This window comes from Momordica charantia, assembly GCF_013281855.1.
Source record: "Momordica charantia cultivar OHB3-1 chromosome 8 unlocalized genomic scaffold, Mcharantia_2.0 BLBB01000008.1, whole genome shotgun sequence".
Lineage (NCBI taxonomy): Eukaryota > Viridiplantae > Streptophyta > Magnoliopsida > Cucurbitales > Cucurbitaceae > Momordica > Momordica charantia.
In genome coordinates, this window is record NW_028275166.1 from 20,658,025 (window position 1) to 20,677,411 (window position 19,387).

At 40.1% G+C, this 19,387-nt stretch overlaps 1 protein-coding gene across 1 annotated transcript; it reads right to left on the reverse strand.

Moving 5' to 3' along the window:
* Positions 1-5,221: 5,221 nt before the first annotated feature.
* LOC148209750 (uncharacterized) lies at positions 5,222-5,953 on the reverse strand. The gene is made up of 2 exons (XM_088126979.1): positions 5,933-5,953; positions 5,222-5,725 (listed from the first exon to the last, which is right to left on the reverse strand). Exons 1-2 carry the CDS (start codon positions 5,951-5,953, stop codon positions 5,222-5,224), a joined length of 525 nt encoding a protein of 174 aa, XP_087983105.1.
* Positions 5,954-19,387: the final 13,434 nt, after the last annotated feature.

The following is a 19,387-nucleotide window of genomic DNA, read 5'->3' on the forward strand; positions in this document are numbered from 1 at the left end:
CAAGCTCCAAACCTCATCAAATTAACGATAAACCAATCTAAAAAATAAAAATGTAACAACGTTCATGAACTACTTCACGAGGCAAGTTTATTGTTCAATCTAAATGATTCTAAGCAAATGGGATAAAGCTCAAATAAGCACCTAACCCGAGGCATAACTAACAACAAGGAAAAATCTCCCAATTATTCAAAGGTACATAATCCGTTTATTGGCCACAACCTGAGGCCCTAACAAAAGAATTAGACTAAATACGAAAAACTAAGCAGCCTATAGTCCTCGCTTGTCAGGTCTCCCCCGTCCCATCAGCAAGGTTACTCTCGAGTCCTTCACCTGAAACAATCATTGTAGAAGGGGGGGGGGTGAGTATATACAATATACTCCGTAAGTAGCCCTCACCAAGCACTCACAAACATCATGCTCATAACCATAAAGGAAAAACATGCATCGTCATGCTCTATCATTACAGTATGCGAACAACCATAGACATGCTTTACTGGTACATATATATTTATCCATAAACATGCTCTATAATACCCAATACTAACCACAACTCAATAAAAACAATTACCGTCCACCTGGCTTCCTAACACCTCAAATTCAACTATGATCACCTCAGTTGTTCGAGCTCTTCGAAACCATGCTTTTGGTAGTGTCAGCCCCTGGCCATTTATACCCAGAGCCCCGACAGTAGTGCATCGACCCTCGACCATTTATACCCGAGGCCTCGATGTCTTACAATCTATTGGCCCTTGACCATTTATACCCAAGGCCCCAATAGTTCTCCTTCCGAAAGGCTCCTCGCATCGACCCCCGACCATTTATACCCGAGGCCTCGATACCCAATTAGTGACGTATCAGCCCCCGACCATTTATACCCGAGGCCCTGACACTCACCCATTCACTTCATAATTTGTAAAACTCCACATATCGTTTCTAGCCTCCAACCAAGATTCCTGTACTAACCCCTTAATAACACCAACCACCACGACGCCCATCAACAGCTCCACCACTAGTATGATTTCAATGCATCTCACAACTCACCAACACATTTCAGCATGCTTCCACAACATAAACATCATTCTAATAGCAAAACAATAAACCAAACATGCTTTCACAACATACCAAATCTTAACAACAGCGCCACAGTGAGTTTAGTCATAACAGAGCATAATCAACAAATTTCAAACGATTGGAGCCCAACACAATTCATCCAAATACGTAATATCCAACGTCCATATTCAATAAGTATTGCTAGATATAATAAAAACTCATGAGACACGCCAAACACTTCATACGAATTCAGACAACGAACATTTCCAAAATAAATTCACTTTAACGAACATTCCCTACAATCATACGTCATTCTACAACAGATCTTAGCTGTTCAACAATACAAAATTCATACTATTAACACCGACGGACATTCAACGCTAACCAGGCATACAAAACTACATAACAAGAATTACACTGCACAACCGCATATCAGAACCAATATTAAGCATCATAAACAGCACATCGGCAACCAAATAACATACACCAACGCACGCACCCGCCCCCGTGATACTTACAAACACTTGTCCTAAAGCTCCTAAGCTCGTTGAGCACTTCCTACTACAAAAGAGCACAATCTCGAGGTTAGTAACCAATTAGAAACATTTAGTTATCAATGAAACCGAGTTTAGGTAGAGTCGTTACCTACTAACCAACACTAAAACAACTTGGGTTAGGAGTGGGTTGACGTCGAAGGGGTTCGGGCTCCCGATCTGAGTTCAAAAGGCCTTAAGCTTGCTGTCCCGACGTCTAAAGGTGATGAGTAATGCTGATTTGGGTCCGATTAGAGGTGGGTCAACGCCGAACCCATGCCGAAAAGAGTGGGAAATGCCAATTTGGGTTCGAATAAGAGGGGATCAACGTCGAACGTCACCGGAAGGCCGGAAAACGTCACCAAACTCGTTGGGCTTCACGAGTTCGGACTGTTCGGGGCTATCGAAGTTTGCTGCACGCAGGAAAGGTCACGCGCCGCCACTGCACGACGCCGGCGCCGCTGGAATTCGCCGCAACTCCTCAAGTCACCGCCGGGTTCGCTGCTCTTCGCGCCGCCGCACGCTGCTATAGGCCGCCGCCGTCGGAGTCGTTGAGGGACGGGAGAGTCCACCGTTCGCCGCTGCCGTCGAGGAGGAAGCTCGCCGCTGCCGTGCTGCTTCGCCGGAGAACAAAAGAGGAGCTGCCGGCTGAACAAGAAGAAGAAAGAGAAACTTGGGGGGGGGGATGTCGGCTAAGAAACAAAGGGAGGGAAACAGGAAAAAGAAAAGTGTTAGGGTTTTCCCCTTTTGTTTTGATTTAAAACAATTTTCCCATTAAGCCCAATCATCCAAGCCCAAACCCAAAGAAGGGGGAGTCCATTCCCTCAACCGAAGACCCAACATACCAAGCTCGGTTAATAAACATTTAATTGGATTGTTAGAGCCCGATAATTATCGATAAATTAAATTAACATTCACTTTGAAATTTAAATGAAAAAAAAAATCTCTCGATTCGAGATTAACTAACCTGAGGGACTCGGGGCGTTACAGACTTCCCTCCTTCAAAAGCTTTCGCCCCCGAAAGTGGACTGTTCTAACAATTCAGGGTATCTAGCCTTGATATCGTCCTCCCGCTCCCAAGTAGCTTCTTCCACTTGGTGGTTCCTCCACAAAACCTTATCCAAGCGAATCGCTCGGTTCCTCAACAACTTGGTCTCTCTTGCCAAAATTCTGACGGGTATCTCCTCGTAGTACAAGGACTCATCTAGTTGTAATGGTTCAGGGTCCAAGACGTGCGAGGGGTCATGAATGTACTTCCTCAACATAGACACATGAAACACACTGTGAACTGCTGCCAACGACGGTGGCAAGGCCAACCTATACGCGACTGGCCCGATACGTTCCAAAATTTCTAAAGGCCCAATGAACCTCGCGCTGAGCTTGCCCTTCTTCCAAAAGCGCAAAATCCCCCTTACGGGTGCCACACGAAGAAACACCCGTTCACCTACCACAAATTCGAGCTCTCTACGCCTGACGTCTGCATAACTCTTTTGACGGCTCTGTGCGACTTGCATCCTTCCCCTGATCTTTTGAATGGCACTGTTAGTCGCCTGTACCAAATCCGGTCCCAAGAGAACTCTTTCTCCGACTTCGTCCCAATTAACCGGAGATCGACACTCCTTCCTATACAGTGCCTCGTATGGGGCCATCCCAATCGAGGCCTGAAAACTGTTATTATAAGCGAACTCTATTAGGTAGAGGTACTTGTCCCAACTACCACCAAAGTCTAACATGCAAGCTCTGAGCATGTCCTCTAAAACCTGGTTCACGCGCTCCGTCTGACCATCGGTTTGGGGGTGAAACGCCGTGCTAAAGTCCAACTTAGTACCCAGGGACTTGTGTAGACTCCGCCAAAAAGTCGAGGTGAAACGCGGGTCTCGATCGGACACTATGGATACCGGTATACCATGTAGCCTGACAATTTCCTGTATATACAGTTCCGCCCATTTTTCTACTGTATACGTTGGCTTGCCGGGAATAAAGTGAGCGGACTTGGTTAAACGATCTACAACAACCCAAATCACAGTGAATCCCTTAACCGTCCTTGGTAGTCCTGTAATGAAGTCCACAGCCACATCGTCCCACTTCCAGACTGGTATGCTCAAAGGTTGCAACAATCCAGCAGGTCTCTGTCTTGAAGCCTTTACCTGTTGGCAAGTCAAACACTTGCTAACAAACTGAGCTATTTCCCTCTTCATGTTATGTCACCAGTAATGTTTCTTGAGGTCTTGGTACATTTTGGTACTTCCTGGATGGACCGAGTAGGGAGTATTGTGTGCCTCTCCCAATAAATCCTTCCTCAAAGAATAATCTTTTGGCACACACAATCTCCCGCGAAAAAGCAAAGTTGCCTCACCCGAGAGAGTGAAATCCCCATGGCCCACCATACTAAAGCCTTTGGCCAAGCTAGGGTCTTCCTTTTGGGCAACAATGATCCTCTGTCTCAGGCTAGGTTCCACTGAGAGTCGAGCCAACAACGCGGAGACATCATCCACCATCAGCTCCACCTCCAAGCGTTCCAACTCGCTGTGTATTGGACTGCAAACCGTTACAAGAGATGCCACACTTGCCGCCCTTCTACTAAGAGCATCGGCCACCACATTTGCTTTACCTGGATGGTAACTAATCTCACAATCATAATCCTTCACCAACTCTAGCCACCGTCTCTGTCTTAAATTAAGCTCCTTCTGAGTGAAAAGGTACTTCAAACTCTGATGATCCGTGAAGACCTGAATTCTTTCTCCGTAAAGGTAGTGTCTCCACAACTTTAAGGCGAAGACAATTGCTGCTAGTTCTAAGTCGTGCGTGGGGTAGTTAAGTTCATGCACCTTCAGTTGTCGAGAGACATAAGCTATAACTTTCCCATGTTGCATCAGCACACATCCCAAGCCCTTTCGCGAGGCGTCACTGTAAACCACCAAGCCCCCAGTCCCATCGGGGATAGCTAACACCGGTGCAGACACCAAACGCTTCTTTAGTTCGTCAGCCAAGCCGAGGAAACTACGAACCTCTGTAACTGAACTAGGTCTTGGCCAATTGCTAACTGCCCCTACTTTGGCGGGGTCTACTGCAATACCCTCCCTGGTGACTATGTGACCTAGGAAAGCCACTTTGTTCAGCCAGAACTCACACTTTGAAAACTTTGCATACAACTTGTTTTCTCGTAATGTGGTCAAAACCTGTCTGAGGTGCTCCTCGTGACACTGCTCAGTCTTGGAGTATATCAGGATGTCATCGATAAACACAATGACGAATGAATCTAAATAATCCTAAAAAACCCGATTCATTAGCTCCATAAAGGCCACCGGAGCATTTGTGAGTCCAAATGACATCACGATAAACTCATAGTGCCCATATCTGGTTCTGAACGCTGTCTTTGGAATGTCGGCCTCCTCTATCCTTAACTGGTGGTACCCCGAACACAAGTCTATCTTCGAGAACACTTTCGCTCCCTGAAGCTGATCAAAAAGGTCATCGATCCGTGGTAGGGGATACTTATTCTTAACCGTAACTTTGTTTAGTTCTCTGTAATCTATACAAAGCCGCATAGAACCGTCTTTCTTCTTAACAAAATGCACGGGTGCGCCCCAAGGGGACACGCTTGGGCGGATGAAACCCTTGTCGAGTAATTCTTCCAACTATAGTTTCAGCTCTTTCAACTCTGCCGGAGCCATGCGATAAGGTGCTTTCGAGATGGGAGCCGTCCCTAGCAGCAACTCTATACAAAAGTCCACTTCGCGGGACGGAGGCAAGCCGGGGAGGTTCTCAGGGAACACGTCAGAGAACTCATTGACCACACGAACTGCCTCAATGGTCGGTACAACCTTCCTTGTATCCATAATTCTAGCCAAATAGGCCCAGGCACCACGCTGGAGAAGATGACTGGCCTTCAATGCCGACACCACTCTCGGGACCCCGACCTTGGCTCCTTTAAAGGTAAAGTTCTGTCCGGAGGGCAAGCGAAAGCTAACTTCCTTCTTCGAGCAATCAATGTTAGCCCGGTTGGCAGCTATCCAATCCATGCCTAGGATCACATCGAAATCCTGCATATCCAGTTGGATTAACTTCACCTCCACAGTCTGACCATCGAAAGAGAGCTGGCCTCCCTTCACCACTTGATTAGTGACCAACACAGATCCTGACTGAGTGGATACCGACAGCAAAAAGCCTAACGATTCTAACTCTAGGTCCGCATGCCGAAAGTAGAAGCAATGAAAGAATGACTAGACCCCGAGTCAAATGAAGTGTAAGCAGGCATGCTGATTACTAAAACAGTCCCTGCAAAAGTAACACGCATGCAATAAAAACAAGCATATACACACAGCTCAAGACTCGCAAAGAGGAGGTACCTGTGACCACCGCCTCGGCATGCTCAGCATCCCCCCTGGCGTATCAACCCCCGACCATTTATACCCGAGGCCTCGATACCCAATTAGTGACGTATCAGCCCCCGACCATTTATACCCGAGGCCCTGACACTCACCCATTCACTTCATAATTTGTAAAACTCCACATATCGTTTCTAGCCTCCAACTAAGATTCCTGTACTAACCCCTTAATAACACCAACCACCACGACGCCCATCAACAGCTCCACCACTAGTATGATTTCAATGCATCTCACAACTCACCAACACATTTCAGCATGCTTCCACAACATAAACATCATTCTAATAGCAAAACAATAAACCAAACATGCTTTCACAACATACCAAATCTTAACAACAGCGCCACAGTGAGTTTAGTCATAACAGAGCATAGTCAACAAATTTCAAACGATTGGAGCCCAACACAATTCATCCAAACACTTAATATCCAACGTGCATATTCAATAAGCACTGCTAGATATAATAAAAACTCATGAGACACGCCAAACACTTCATACGAATTCAGACAACGAACATTTCCAAAATAAATTCACTTTAACGAACATTCCCTACAATCATATGTCATTCTACAACAGATCTCAGCAGTTCAACAATACAAAATTCACACTATTAACACCGACGGACATTCAACGCTAACCAGGCATACAAAACTACATAACAAGAATTACACTGCACAACCACGTATCAGAACCAATATTAAGCATCATAAACAGTACATCGGCAACCAAATAACATGCACCAACGCACGCACCCGCCCCCGTGCTACTTACAAACACTTGTCCTAAAGCTCCTAAGCTCGTTGAGCACTTCCTACTACAAAAGAGCACGATCTCGAGGTTAGTAACCAATTAGAAACATTTAGTTATCAACGAAACCGAGTTTAGGTAGAGTCGTTACCTACTAACCCACACTAAAACAACTTGGGTTAGGAGTGGGTTGACGTCGAAGGGGTTCGGGCTCCCGATCTGAGTTCAAAAGGCCTTAAGCTTGCTGTCCCGACGTCTAAAGGTGATGAGTAATGCTGATTTGGGTCCGATTAGAGGTGGGTCAACGCCGAACCCATGCCGAAAAGAGTGGGTAATGCCGATTTGGGTTCGAATAAGAGGGGATCAACGTCGAACGTCACCGAAAGGCCGGAAAACGTCACCAAACTTGTTGGGCTTCACGAGTTCAGATTGTTCGGGGCTGTCGAAGTTTGCTGCACGCAAGAAAGGTCATGCGCCGCCACTGCACGACGCCGGCGCCGCTGGAATTCGCCGCAACTCCTCGAGTCACCGCCGGGTTCGCTGCTCTTCGCACCGCCGCACGCTACTACAGGCCGCCGCCGTCGGAGTCGTTGAGGGACGGGAGAGTCCACCGTTCGCCGCTGCCGTCGAGGAGGAAGCTCGACGCTGCCGTGCTGCTTCGCCGGAGAACAAAAGAGGAGCTGCCAGCTAAACAAGAAGAAGAAGGAGAAACTTGGGGGGGGGGGGCTGTCGGCTAAGAAAAAAGGGAGGGAAAGAGGAAAAAGAAAAGTGTTAGGGTTTTCCCCTTTTGTTTTGATTTAAAACAATTTTCCCATTAAGCCCAATCATCCAAGCCCAAACCCAAAGAAGGAGGAGTCCATTCCCTCAACCCAAGACCCAACATACCAAGCTCGGTTAATAAACATTTAATTGGATTGTTAGAGCCCGATAATTATCGATAAATTAAATTAACATTCACTTTGAAATTTAAATGAAAAAAAAAATCTCCCGATTCGAGATTAACTGACCTGAGGGACTCGAGGCGTTACAGTCAATGAGCCTTGCGATCGAAGTTTTGTGAGATGTGATGCTTGGAATGTACAGACTGAGTGCGTGGCCATGGTGATGACGTGGAGATGGCTTGACCGAGAAAAGACCGTTTAGGCTACGTTAACCTTACTCAGGATAGTTGAATTGTATAATGACTGCTAGGGGCGTAGGGACTCATTGATTAGTAATGGACAAACTATAGTTGTTTTTGTTTCGCGTTCCAGTATTTTGTTTCCTTTCCAGTTAAACCTCGTTGTCACTTGTTTGAATTGCTCATTTATATTGGACTTCTTGGCCAAGTAGAAGTATCTTTTTCTTGAAGAACTTATTAGCCCACTGAGGGCAGAAAATCTAAATTTAGGGTTGATTTGAAGTATGGGTTCCCTCGTTGTTATCCTTTTATTTGTTGTCTAATACTTTTGTTATGGGGTAGAGTTGAACAGGGAGTTTGTTAATGTTACCCTAGGAACGTTGTTGAAATTCGGGGCGTTACATTCCTTGGCATGTACTTTTTCATCAACGCCTCCAAACTTCCATTGTTAACACGTTACTAATTATTGTTTTGCATTCTCTATTGATTTTATAACTGCAATGGTAAGGTCGGTTGAGACGAGAATCCAGAAAGGAAGTGTATTTTTGTTTAAACTGTTATGCAGGTATTTGCGCACTACTACTTGCTCCTCCTTGATTACTTCAGGAGAAGTTCAGATGGTGCCTCCACCCAGGATTGTAGGTGTTTGAATATGGGTTTAAATACTGCTGGGTACCTCGACCTACATAGTAAATGGAAGTTGGATTAGCTAGATGGTTTTCATACAATTGGTTGTCACCACAATAAACACAAGATATATCATAAATTTGCAAAACAAGAGACAGACTAAGAATAGTAGTAAAAGTAATGGCAGACACTTTATTGGCTCTCTCCAATGTTAACGTTTTCAACATTTGATTTATGGCTACCATTTGTGCTTGAAGAGAAACTGCAGTTTCTAACTCAAAACTTTTTGTTGATCCTTGCTTCTTTTGTAATAATCTTTCAGATTCTCTTTAATCATTAATTTCCATTATTTTTTTAAGATGTGTATCTCATTGACTGATTTCTCCAGTAATGAACCATTGCCAGCTATATTTAACATCATCTTTTATGGGTGGTCAAATCCTCTGTAGAATTTTTCAATTTGCATGCATACAGGCAATCTATGGCTTGGGCATCTCCTTGAATTGTTCCCAAGCTTCATTCACTACTTCATTCTCCTTCTATCAGAATGCTACAATAACCTTTTGAAGATCTACGTTCCTTGTCACTATATGGTATTTTGTCAAAAAAATTTCGTTCGTTAACTGGTGATCAAATCTGTTTCTAGCACATTCAACCATGTCTTTGCATTATCTCCTATAGGAAAAGGAAATAATTTAAGTCTTAATGCATCTTTAAAGATTCCAGGAATTTTAAATGCATTACCAATCTTTATAAGATATTTTAAATAAGAATAGGAATCCTCGTTGGTTAATCCTCCAAATTGTTCCATCGTCTGCAACATTTGGAACATGACCAGCTTTAGCTCGAACTATGCAACTTCGGGCAATGGGCTACTAATCCCTTAATTAATATTATGGAAGGTATGAAGGACATAGTTCTGTATGGCTAATCTCAGTTATCAACTAACATGATCGTTTTAGGCACATCTCCTACTTGATTTGCTCCTTAGCCATTCATGTTTCCGTCCACAGGTTGTATATGTGGATTTTGGAGATTGGGATCCATTTCGACAGTCTCTTCAACTTCATTCTCTTTTTTACTTCTCTTTGTCTTATTAGCCTCTACTCATGCCTTATCCTTCTAAGGACTCTTTCTATGTTTGGATCTATGCTCATACACAAAACTCGCCCCTTCAAGGTTATATATAATAAGTGAAATCTCAAACAACAGAGGTATGAAACAATAACAGTATGAAACAATTCAATTAAAAAGAAAAAAATTTGAAAAATAAGTCCTCAGCAACGTCGCCCAAAACTTTTTGGGATTTCTCTACCTCAAAAGATAAGATAAAGTATGCAAGCACACACGGTCATACGTAATATAGGGATAAGTAATTCCAAGATCGTATCCTCATGGACTTATGATCCAAAATGATTTAAAATTAAATATTTCAAACAACAATCAAGTTTTATTGGTAAAAATGGATGATAAAGTTGTGATTAGGTGTTTCAAATATCAAGGTACTTGCTAAAAACAACCACTCTGCTTCCTACCTTAGTTTTAGAAAAATGACAAACTAGAGAAAAATGCATCATGCGCTACTTGACACTTTCTGGAAACTGAGTTCGAATCTTTTACCGAACTGCTTTTGGTTGTTTCAAAGCCTAGGGTAACCGACTTTCATATGTCTATCCGGTTACAATCTTAAAATGTTATTATCAACTCATTTACTTTTATGGGTTAGATGGCCTATGTTTACAACTGTGGTTTATGCGCTTATGTCTAAGTCACATCCCATATTAGCTGTTAACTAAATTGCCTGACCTAACCGTTTCAATATTAGGTTTTGGGTTAAAACGTCTCCTGAGTAGCCAACTTAAGAAATTGCTTGCAAAATTAATGTGTTGAAAAGCTAACCAAGAAGTGCAAGCACTACCTGGGTTTTTTTTTCATGTTAATACTAAATAGATTTTCCTCAAGTATTCCACAAAGAGGTTGAAACTAAATGAGTTCATAGTTACAAAATCAAAAATACTGAAAGAAATAAGAAAAATACTTCCATTGATTGAATTTAAATAAAAACAACGATACAATGAGCCCTAGCTTAACCTTTTTCTCTTTCGAACTTGAAGGGAGTTAAAACTCACTATAAAGCGTTAAATGAATTAGATAAACTAATACAAATGGAATTGAGCTCAAAATAAATTAAAATAAGCTTGGCAAAAGAATTCCTTAAAAACTCAGGTTCGAATATCAATAAATGACAAAGGAAAAAGTACAAACGAGTTCTATCTATGACTTAAGACTGAAAATGAAGTAAACCTTAATGATGAAACTGAGGGAGCTCTCTATAGGCTTGAAGTTGGTTGAAACCTTCCACCAAAATAGGTGGAAAGTGTTGGTATTTTGTTGAAACTGAATGATTCTTGACCAGACCAAGTAGATTTTTTGACTGAGGCAACAAATTTGTGGGATGTCCTTTATGCCCTCGAAATCAAAACACCCGTTTGCTTGAACCCCTTAAAATGCGCAAGTGCATCTTTCTTGAATAATGGAAAATCGTGAGTTCTTGCCATGTTTAACAACAAAATAACTTATTTTATCTCAAAACACTCCACTTTCCATTTCAAGAAATATTAAGCTTTTATTCCTCTTTAATAATATGTAAACACTTTTAACATAATATAAGAGGAAAGGGGTCGTTTTGATACTCAAACATGCCCAGAAAATAAACTTTTTACTGTGAAAGGTAAAACTCACCACGAACCATCATTGATTAACCTTGTCGATTTGTTGAACAATCATCGATTAATCATGTCGATTTGTCAAACTGTTTCCTCTTACTTAGCCTTTTGTTTTTAAGAAAATCAATAAAAAGATAACTACTAAAATATTGTAGAAAAGATTACTCAAATTATCAACGGTTGAAATCTAGCCTAACCGGGTATGAGATAACAAATGGCAATACCAAACTAGTGTATGTTACTGAAATCACCATAGGAAACATTCTATGTGCTAAGAAGTAGGGACGTAGACTTCAGGCCGAGGTGATTAGTGCTAGTGTCAATCTCTCAACTTGTGGGTATCTGGTGTATGCATCTTCCATGGTCTTTCTCGTGTAGTAAATGGGAGATTGATGGTCGTTCTCTTCCTTCACTAATGCTGAACTCACGACAATTTTGAAAATAGCAAGTTAGAGCTAGAGTTTGTCGCCAAGGACATGGTTTGAGAGAAGTAATGCTGAATTAAGGCCAAATGGTCGAAGTTGTGGAAGTTTTAAGAAAATACAAAATTAACAATACTCAAACACGCATTGCGAACATTCTATTCATCATTCTGTAGGCCAAATGGCATCATAGTGTAACAATGGAGACCTTAGCTCATAATAAAGGAAGTTTTCTCGTGGTCGAGCAAATACACCTTAAGTTGATTGTATCCAAAATAAGCATCCAGGAAACTCGACATCTCATATCTAGCAGTCACATATACTGATATGAATCCAATTGTGACCAATTACATGTATCAAAAGAGCAATTACTAGAAGAAAGACAAGGGAGATTCAAAAGGCTTTCACACTACATCTTCAAACCTTGGTTAATGCACAAGAATCAATTAAGAGTTTTGAGCCCAAAATTATTTTACAATGTTACTTCAATGAGTCAAGAAGATCATGGAGTAAAGATCGCACGGAAAAAGTTGTCTATTTTGAGAAATGACATGGACGAATGTGAACAAGTGCCTTGGTAGATTGCACCTCTTAGGAGTTTTTGAAGTCAAAGATTGTCAACCCTTATCCGAATGTGAAGCGCCTCCTACAATGCACATTTAAGACAATTTACAGCATGCTTCTGTTTTCTGATTCGCATTTAGGCTTCTAGATTGATGCGCAATCAAGTTTTAATTTCAAATGTCTTGTTTTCTTCAATTTGCATTTAATACTTTTTGTAAGACTTTTGATCTTTGAACGTCCCTTGGCGTTTTAAAAGGCTTATAATGCATGACATTATTCAGATCCAGAGATTCATTCATATTGAAATCAATAACTTTTGTTCCTTAACACATTTGGTGTTGCTTCTTTCAAATCTTGCTTTAGGTTTGATGTTAAACTAATTCATTGGATTGGTCCCGATCAAGCTAGTTCTAGAGTGAGTCATCTTAGGATCTAGGAGTGACTATCATAAATTCTAAGTTTGATCTAAGAGTGATTCATCTTTCTAACCTAACTATTGGTTGGAATCATTAAGTTAGTCGTTTTTGCGAATGTTTGAAAGATCCTAGAAGGACCTCTAGCTTTGTAAACTTGAGCAACCTTAACGCTTATCATTTTTGTGTCAAAGCACTTTGGTCGACATTTCTTGGTGGGCTCTAGAGGTGAAATATCTTTACTTTGTGTAATTTTATTTTCTATAAATAGTTTCTTACAAAGTGTAACAAGACATACTACAACTTGTCTTGAAATTCTTGTATTTTGCTCTCGGATCATCAGAAAAAGAAAAAAAATCAGAAGCAAAAAAAAAAACAAAGCAAAACAGAAGCAAAAGAAACAAAAATTAGTAACAAAAGAAAGAAAACAGTAGTAAAGGCATTCAAAGATCTGAGGCACATGAAAAGTTCATGTCATTATGTTGTTTTTTGTTATTGCCAAGTTGTTGATTCTAAGATTGAGTCACTCTAGTCTTATTTTGTGAGAGAAAATCCTTTGACTGGTAATATCAAGCTTTAAGTAGGATTGAACCAAATTTTAATCCAACTCTTACATCTTTGACCTAGTACCAAAAGTCTACCTTTGAGTGATAAACACGAGTGTCCTTGAGTGGAATCTTCGTGGGAAGGGTGGAAAGGTTCTTCTTATTATTATATTTTCTGACAAAATGTCCCAGCTGAAAGGATTGAATTCCCAGTGGAAGCGATTGATCGTTTGTGATTCAACTCGGGTTAGAAAAGGAACGATATCAGTTTTAAAAAAAAATAGAATGTTTCTATTTAAAAAAAGGTTAAGCTTCATGGGAGTAAGAAAATAGCTTACGTTTGTAGACTGTTGACGAGATCTTCTTCCTCAAATCCGGTTTTTGTTTGACACAAACAAATGTCTCCGTGCGCACGAACCAAGTGTTGGACACTTCCAAGTAGTTACCTCACTATATCTCTAGGATCAAGAATGGATTGTGGGATCTTTCTTGAAATAAGATCAAAGGGAATTGTGATCATGAGAGAGGTTTATGTTGTTATTTGTTTTTGAGAAAATCCCAAAACCATCAACCTTGAAAACACAACTTTTCGTGTTTATAAAAGAGGGAGGAATGAGAGAGCAGTGGGAGACCTGCCACTACCTACCTCACCACATCCCAGCAAAATTGCTCGGGTGTGGTGTTTGATTAATTAATTTTTTTTTGAGAAATAATTAATTAAATTAAAACCATTTTAATTTAATAAATGATATTTAACTAAATAATTAATTAAATTAAAACTTTTTAAATTTAATTATTAATTAATTAATTGATTAATTAATTATACATAATTTAACTAAATCAAATTTAATTAAATCAATTAATATTTGAATCATATTCACATATACATTTCCCTCCTAACCTATAGTATTTAATATGAATCTAATTCACATTAAATTTTAACATATAGTTTTAATATGAATCCAATTCATATTATTCTTTCATATATATAGTTTTATAACATACAGTATATTAAATTATGTCATACACAATTAACTCAAATTCCTTTCAATTTATTTGAAAAATTCAATTTCTTTCCAAGACTTAATGTTCTTAATTACGCTTTACAAGCTAGCAAGGGGACCTAATGGACCTATAGATCAGAAGCTCCAACGTTACGAGATTAATTGGTTAAATTCATTAGCCACCTTAATCAACATACGTTAACTCCGGGTTACTTCACTAAAAATCCATAGCTGAACTCTTCTCACTATAGAATGTTTCTGTATCCACGGATATCGACAATTAATGGCAAGTCAATCCTTCACGAGTGTTTGTAACCACAGATGGGTCAAATTACCGTTTTACCTCTATGTTACAACTTACTCCTTAAATACCACTAATCCTCTAATAAACAACCCGGTTATGGTTCGAACAATAACCGGAAGTCCCTCTCAGTCCAGTGAGAGGGTGTGGCCCCTTATTCAAGTCCCGGAGTCAGCATTTAAGAGAACACTCATCTACTCCCCTAAGGTTGGGAGGAGTGAATTTCATCTTGTGAAGTTATGTTCCCAACCCTCACTCGGTCTCATACCCAAAATAGTAGGAATGTTGAGACGGCGACTCGAGCCACTTTCACCTATACAGATCAAAGAACAAGCTCTCATGGGCAAGAGTCCATAACTCACTCAGGATTGAGAATGAGTTATGCTTGGTCATCCTATGAAATAGCAATCTGTTAATCAACAGCGTTACATCTAAAGATTGACTATTTTGTGGTCCAGTCTTATACAAACTCATTGTATAGAATACCCCTACTCTCATGTCTCCACACGAACAACCTAGATCGGGTTGTCTGTAACATTTACAAAGTGGACCATAACCATAGTGTTGCCAGGATAAGGTACCCAACTTTATCCATATACTATAGATCCTTTAGGTCATTCCTGGGACATTATCCACTTGTATATCGAGGATATATCAAATATATACCGAATATATATACTATTCCGATTACATAACAATAACCTTTGATGTTTAGTTTATTGGATTAGATAATTGCAATGTTATGAATTCAGCAACAAGTTGATTGAACATAACTTTATTGAATATAAATTTGTTTTTACAAAAGTACAAACTACGAGTTTAAGGCAACCCACCCAACAACAGCATGAAGTACCACAAGTACAACAAGATTGTAATATGGCTATTCTTCAAATAATTCAATGTATGATGCAAATGAAGATGGAAGACAGGCAAGAAAAGAGAATGCAACCACAAAGAAAAGAACGATCCAGAAGAAAAGGTATGCTTCAAAACATTGTAAACAAGATTTGCAAACTAAACTGCGACTTTAAGGTAGGGAACAAAAAACGTTGTCGAGTATTATCAAGAGATGAAGATTTCAATTGAAAAGGTAAAAAATTCGAGAAGAAGAGGAAGACACCATGTCTAGATTTATTGGAGGTTTGAATTGGGAAATTGTTCCTCTAGTTGATAGAGATCAACTGTCTTACCTAGAAGATATGTATCATTATGCTATCATACTTGAAGATCAATTGATGAAAGAGAATGAGCATTCAAAAAGGTACACTTCTTATTCCAATTCTAATACTTGGAACAAGGCCGGTTTTGCAAATAGTAATGAATCCACGCAACCAAACGGGAAGTTTGGTGCTGTCAACAAAGTGTAGGCCAAGAACTCCAATACAGAAAATAATGAGGCTCTAAAGGAGGTAAGACAGAAGACTAATTCTATTGAATGTTGGAAGTGCAAAGCATGAGCAAAGAATGTATCAATAAAGAAGTTATGGTGATAAGAGATGGTGTAATTGATTCAAATGATGATTACGAGGAACATGATGCAAAATTTGAGGAAGAATCAGAAGTACGTGATGATAAATATGTTGAAGAAGACAACAAAGTTTCTCATGACAACGAAAGTAAGTTGAATGCAAAGAGAGGAAGAGAAAATGAGTTAAGAGAAAATAGCGCAAAGGAGAAAGAAGAGAAAAAGATGAAGGTCCAGTCCATTTGTCAAATAAACCAAAATTAATGAACATATTGAATAAGACCCTTACCATCGAGATAACTTATTTTATCCTAGTGCTTCTACTTTTCAAAAGTTTTTGCAGGAAATTCCAACTCTTCAAATCAAGCACGGTCGAATACAAGTAACGACGAAAGCTATGATCTAGCCAATGAAAGTTATCCTATCATCCTCGCATGACTTAAAGATTGTATTACAAGGTACATATCAAATACATCTTGATTCTAAAGATACTAACTTACTTCCTTGTTGTGTAGGTAACCATGGGTAAGCGAAACATGAGGTGAAAGAGATTAGGGAAAACTACTTGTTGAAGAAGTCTTATGAAATGGCCGAGAACACAGAATGCTATGCTGGAAAATTAAAATGTCAAGCACCAAGTGGCGGAAAAATAAATCCCAAAACCACGTTAACAAACCAAGTGATTGAGTTTGGAAGCACTTTTTGGAAGAAATGGAGAGTTTGTCAAAGTTCAATGCAAATAAGACCAATAAAATCCATATTACGTCATAACTTCAAGATTGCACTCAAAAGTTGCGCAAACTCAAGAGGCAAAGAAAGAAAAGACAATAGAAAATTTCCAGAATAAAGAAGTGGCATGTCCATGGAAGAAAATCATAAAGCACCGACAAGGTTAGAGACAACTTATCAAGGCTTATCATTGGATTAACTTAGTTTATTTTGTTGTAGGAAATGAAGACCTTAGTTTGAGGACAAATCCTTTTAGAGAAAAAGGGGATATTACGAATCCAATTGTGACCAATTACACGTATCAAATGAGCAATTACTAGAAGAAAGGCAAGGAAGATTCAAGAGACTTTCACACTATATCTTCAAAAGCTGGTTCATGCACAAGAATCGACTAAGAATTTTGAGCCCAAAAGTATTTACATGTTACATCAACGAGTCAAGAAGATAATGGAGTAAAGATGACAAGGGAAAAATTGTCTGTTTTGAGGATGACACGTACGACAAAAAAAACGTGCAGAATTGTGAACAGGTGCCTTGGCAGATTGCACCGCTTAGGAGTTTTTGAAGTCAAAGCTTGTCAAACCTTATCTGAATGTGAAGCGCCTCCTAAAACACATATTTAAGACAATTTAGAGCATGCATATGTTTTCTGGTCCACATTTAGGCTTCTAGATTCATGTGCAATCAAGTTTTAACTTTCATGTCTTATTTTCTTCAATTTGCATTTAATACATTTGGTAAGACTTTTGGTCTTTGAACGTCCATTGGCCTTTTAAAAGGCTTGTAATGCTTAGGATTATTCAAATTTAGAGATTCATTCATATTTAAATCAAGAACTTTTGTTCTTTAACACATTTGGGGTGCTTTATCAAATCTTGCTTTAGGTTTGATGTTAAACTGATTCATTGAATTAATCCCTGGAGTGAGTCGTCTTAGGATCTAGGATTGACTGTCATGGATTCTAGGTTTGATTTAAGAGTGACTCATCTTTCTAACATCAATTTTGGTTTGAATCATTCAGTAAGTTAGTTGTTTTTATGAATGTTTGTCAGGATTCTAGAAGGGCTTCTAGCTTTGTTAACCTGAGCATCCTTGGCACTTATCATCTACCAGTTGATCTATTTTTTGGTAAGGTAAATTGTTCTTTGGACAAGCTTTGTTTAGATCAGTAAAATCGGCCCATCCTCCACTTACCATTAGCTTTCTTTACTAGTACTATGTTGGACAGCCATTGTGTAACGCCCCGAGTCCCTCAGGTTAGTTAGTCTCGAATCGGGAGATTTTTATTTTTATTTATTTATTTTTTTTTAAAATTAAACTCTAATTAAATTTATATTTATCGGACTTTAAACTTTAGTTAAATTTATATTTATCGGGCTCCATGTGGTTGGTTTTGTCTTAAGTTGGGATGGGTTTCTTTTGCTCTTGGGCTTGGTTATGTTGGATTTATTTTTTTTTTTGGTTTGGTTGGGTTTTTAAAACAAAGGAAAAGTAAAAGAAAAGGGAAAAGAAGGAAAACAAAAAAGAAACCCTAGCACCCAAGTTCTCTTTCTCTCTTCTTTTTCTTCCTTCTTGCCCTAGCCACACACCCCTCTTCTTCTTCTTGTTCACCAGCGACGACACCACTTCGGCGGCGGACGACTCCTCACGCAGCAGCGCACGGGGTAGCAGCAACTCCGACGTCCCTCTCTACGGCAGTGCGACGAGATTTCAGTCGCCACCCGCGTTGTTGAACGGGTCTGTTGGAGTTCGACGGCCGACGACCACATCCCGCGACGGCGAGTTCGTAACAGCTGTAGCGGCGGCCGGCAACCCATCTAGCGGCGGCGTGACTTCGACCCGACGTCCCGTCGATCCATAGCAGCGACGGCGTGACCTTCTCCTCGGCGGCGTTCGAGCAGCAGCGGCGGCGACTTAGTTTTCGATGTCCCACGACGTCGCTCCCTCTTACACGACCACATCGGCGGTGGCGCACGGCAGGTGGAGCAGACTCACAAATTTTTAGCGACGTTTGACGCTTACCCATCGTTGTTGAAGCCCGATTTAGGCTTCCCACACCTTGGCGAGCTAGATCTAGGTGACCCACACGTATACGAAGTCGGTTTTTGTGGTAATGAGTCATTTGAACCCTTTTAGAATTGATTTTGAAGGCTGAATAGTGTACGTAACTTGTTGTATTTTTCTGTTTTAGTGCTTAGGTGTGAGATCGACGCAAAACTTAAGGGCGCGGTTGTGTGTAAGTAGACAAGGGGCGTGTGCGTGCGTTAATGTGTGTCAGATGGCCTCTAATATGCTGTTTTTGTGATGTTCGATATTATTGTTGATACGCTGATGTGTTAGGTAACTCTCGATTGTGGTAATCTGCATACTTGGAGTGTTGTTGAATATTTATCTGTGATAATGGTGTAAATTCTGCTTTGCTAAACTGCTGAAAATTGCTGTGGGGATGTTGTTGTCTGAATATGCATGAATTTTTCGGCGTGTTTCGTGTGTTTATTACATCTAGCAATGCTTATTGAATATTGATGTTGGATATTAAGTGTTTTGGGTGAACTGTGTTGGGCTCTAATTGCTTAAAATTTGTTTGGTTATGCTTTGTTGTGACGAAACTCATAGTGGAGCTGTTGTTAAGAAATGTTATATTGTGGAAGCATGATTGGTTTATCATTTCATCATTAGAATGTTGTTTATGTTGTGGAAGCATGCTGAATTGTGTTGGTGAGTTGAAAGCCGCCGGGGTCATGGTTTAAGAAAG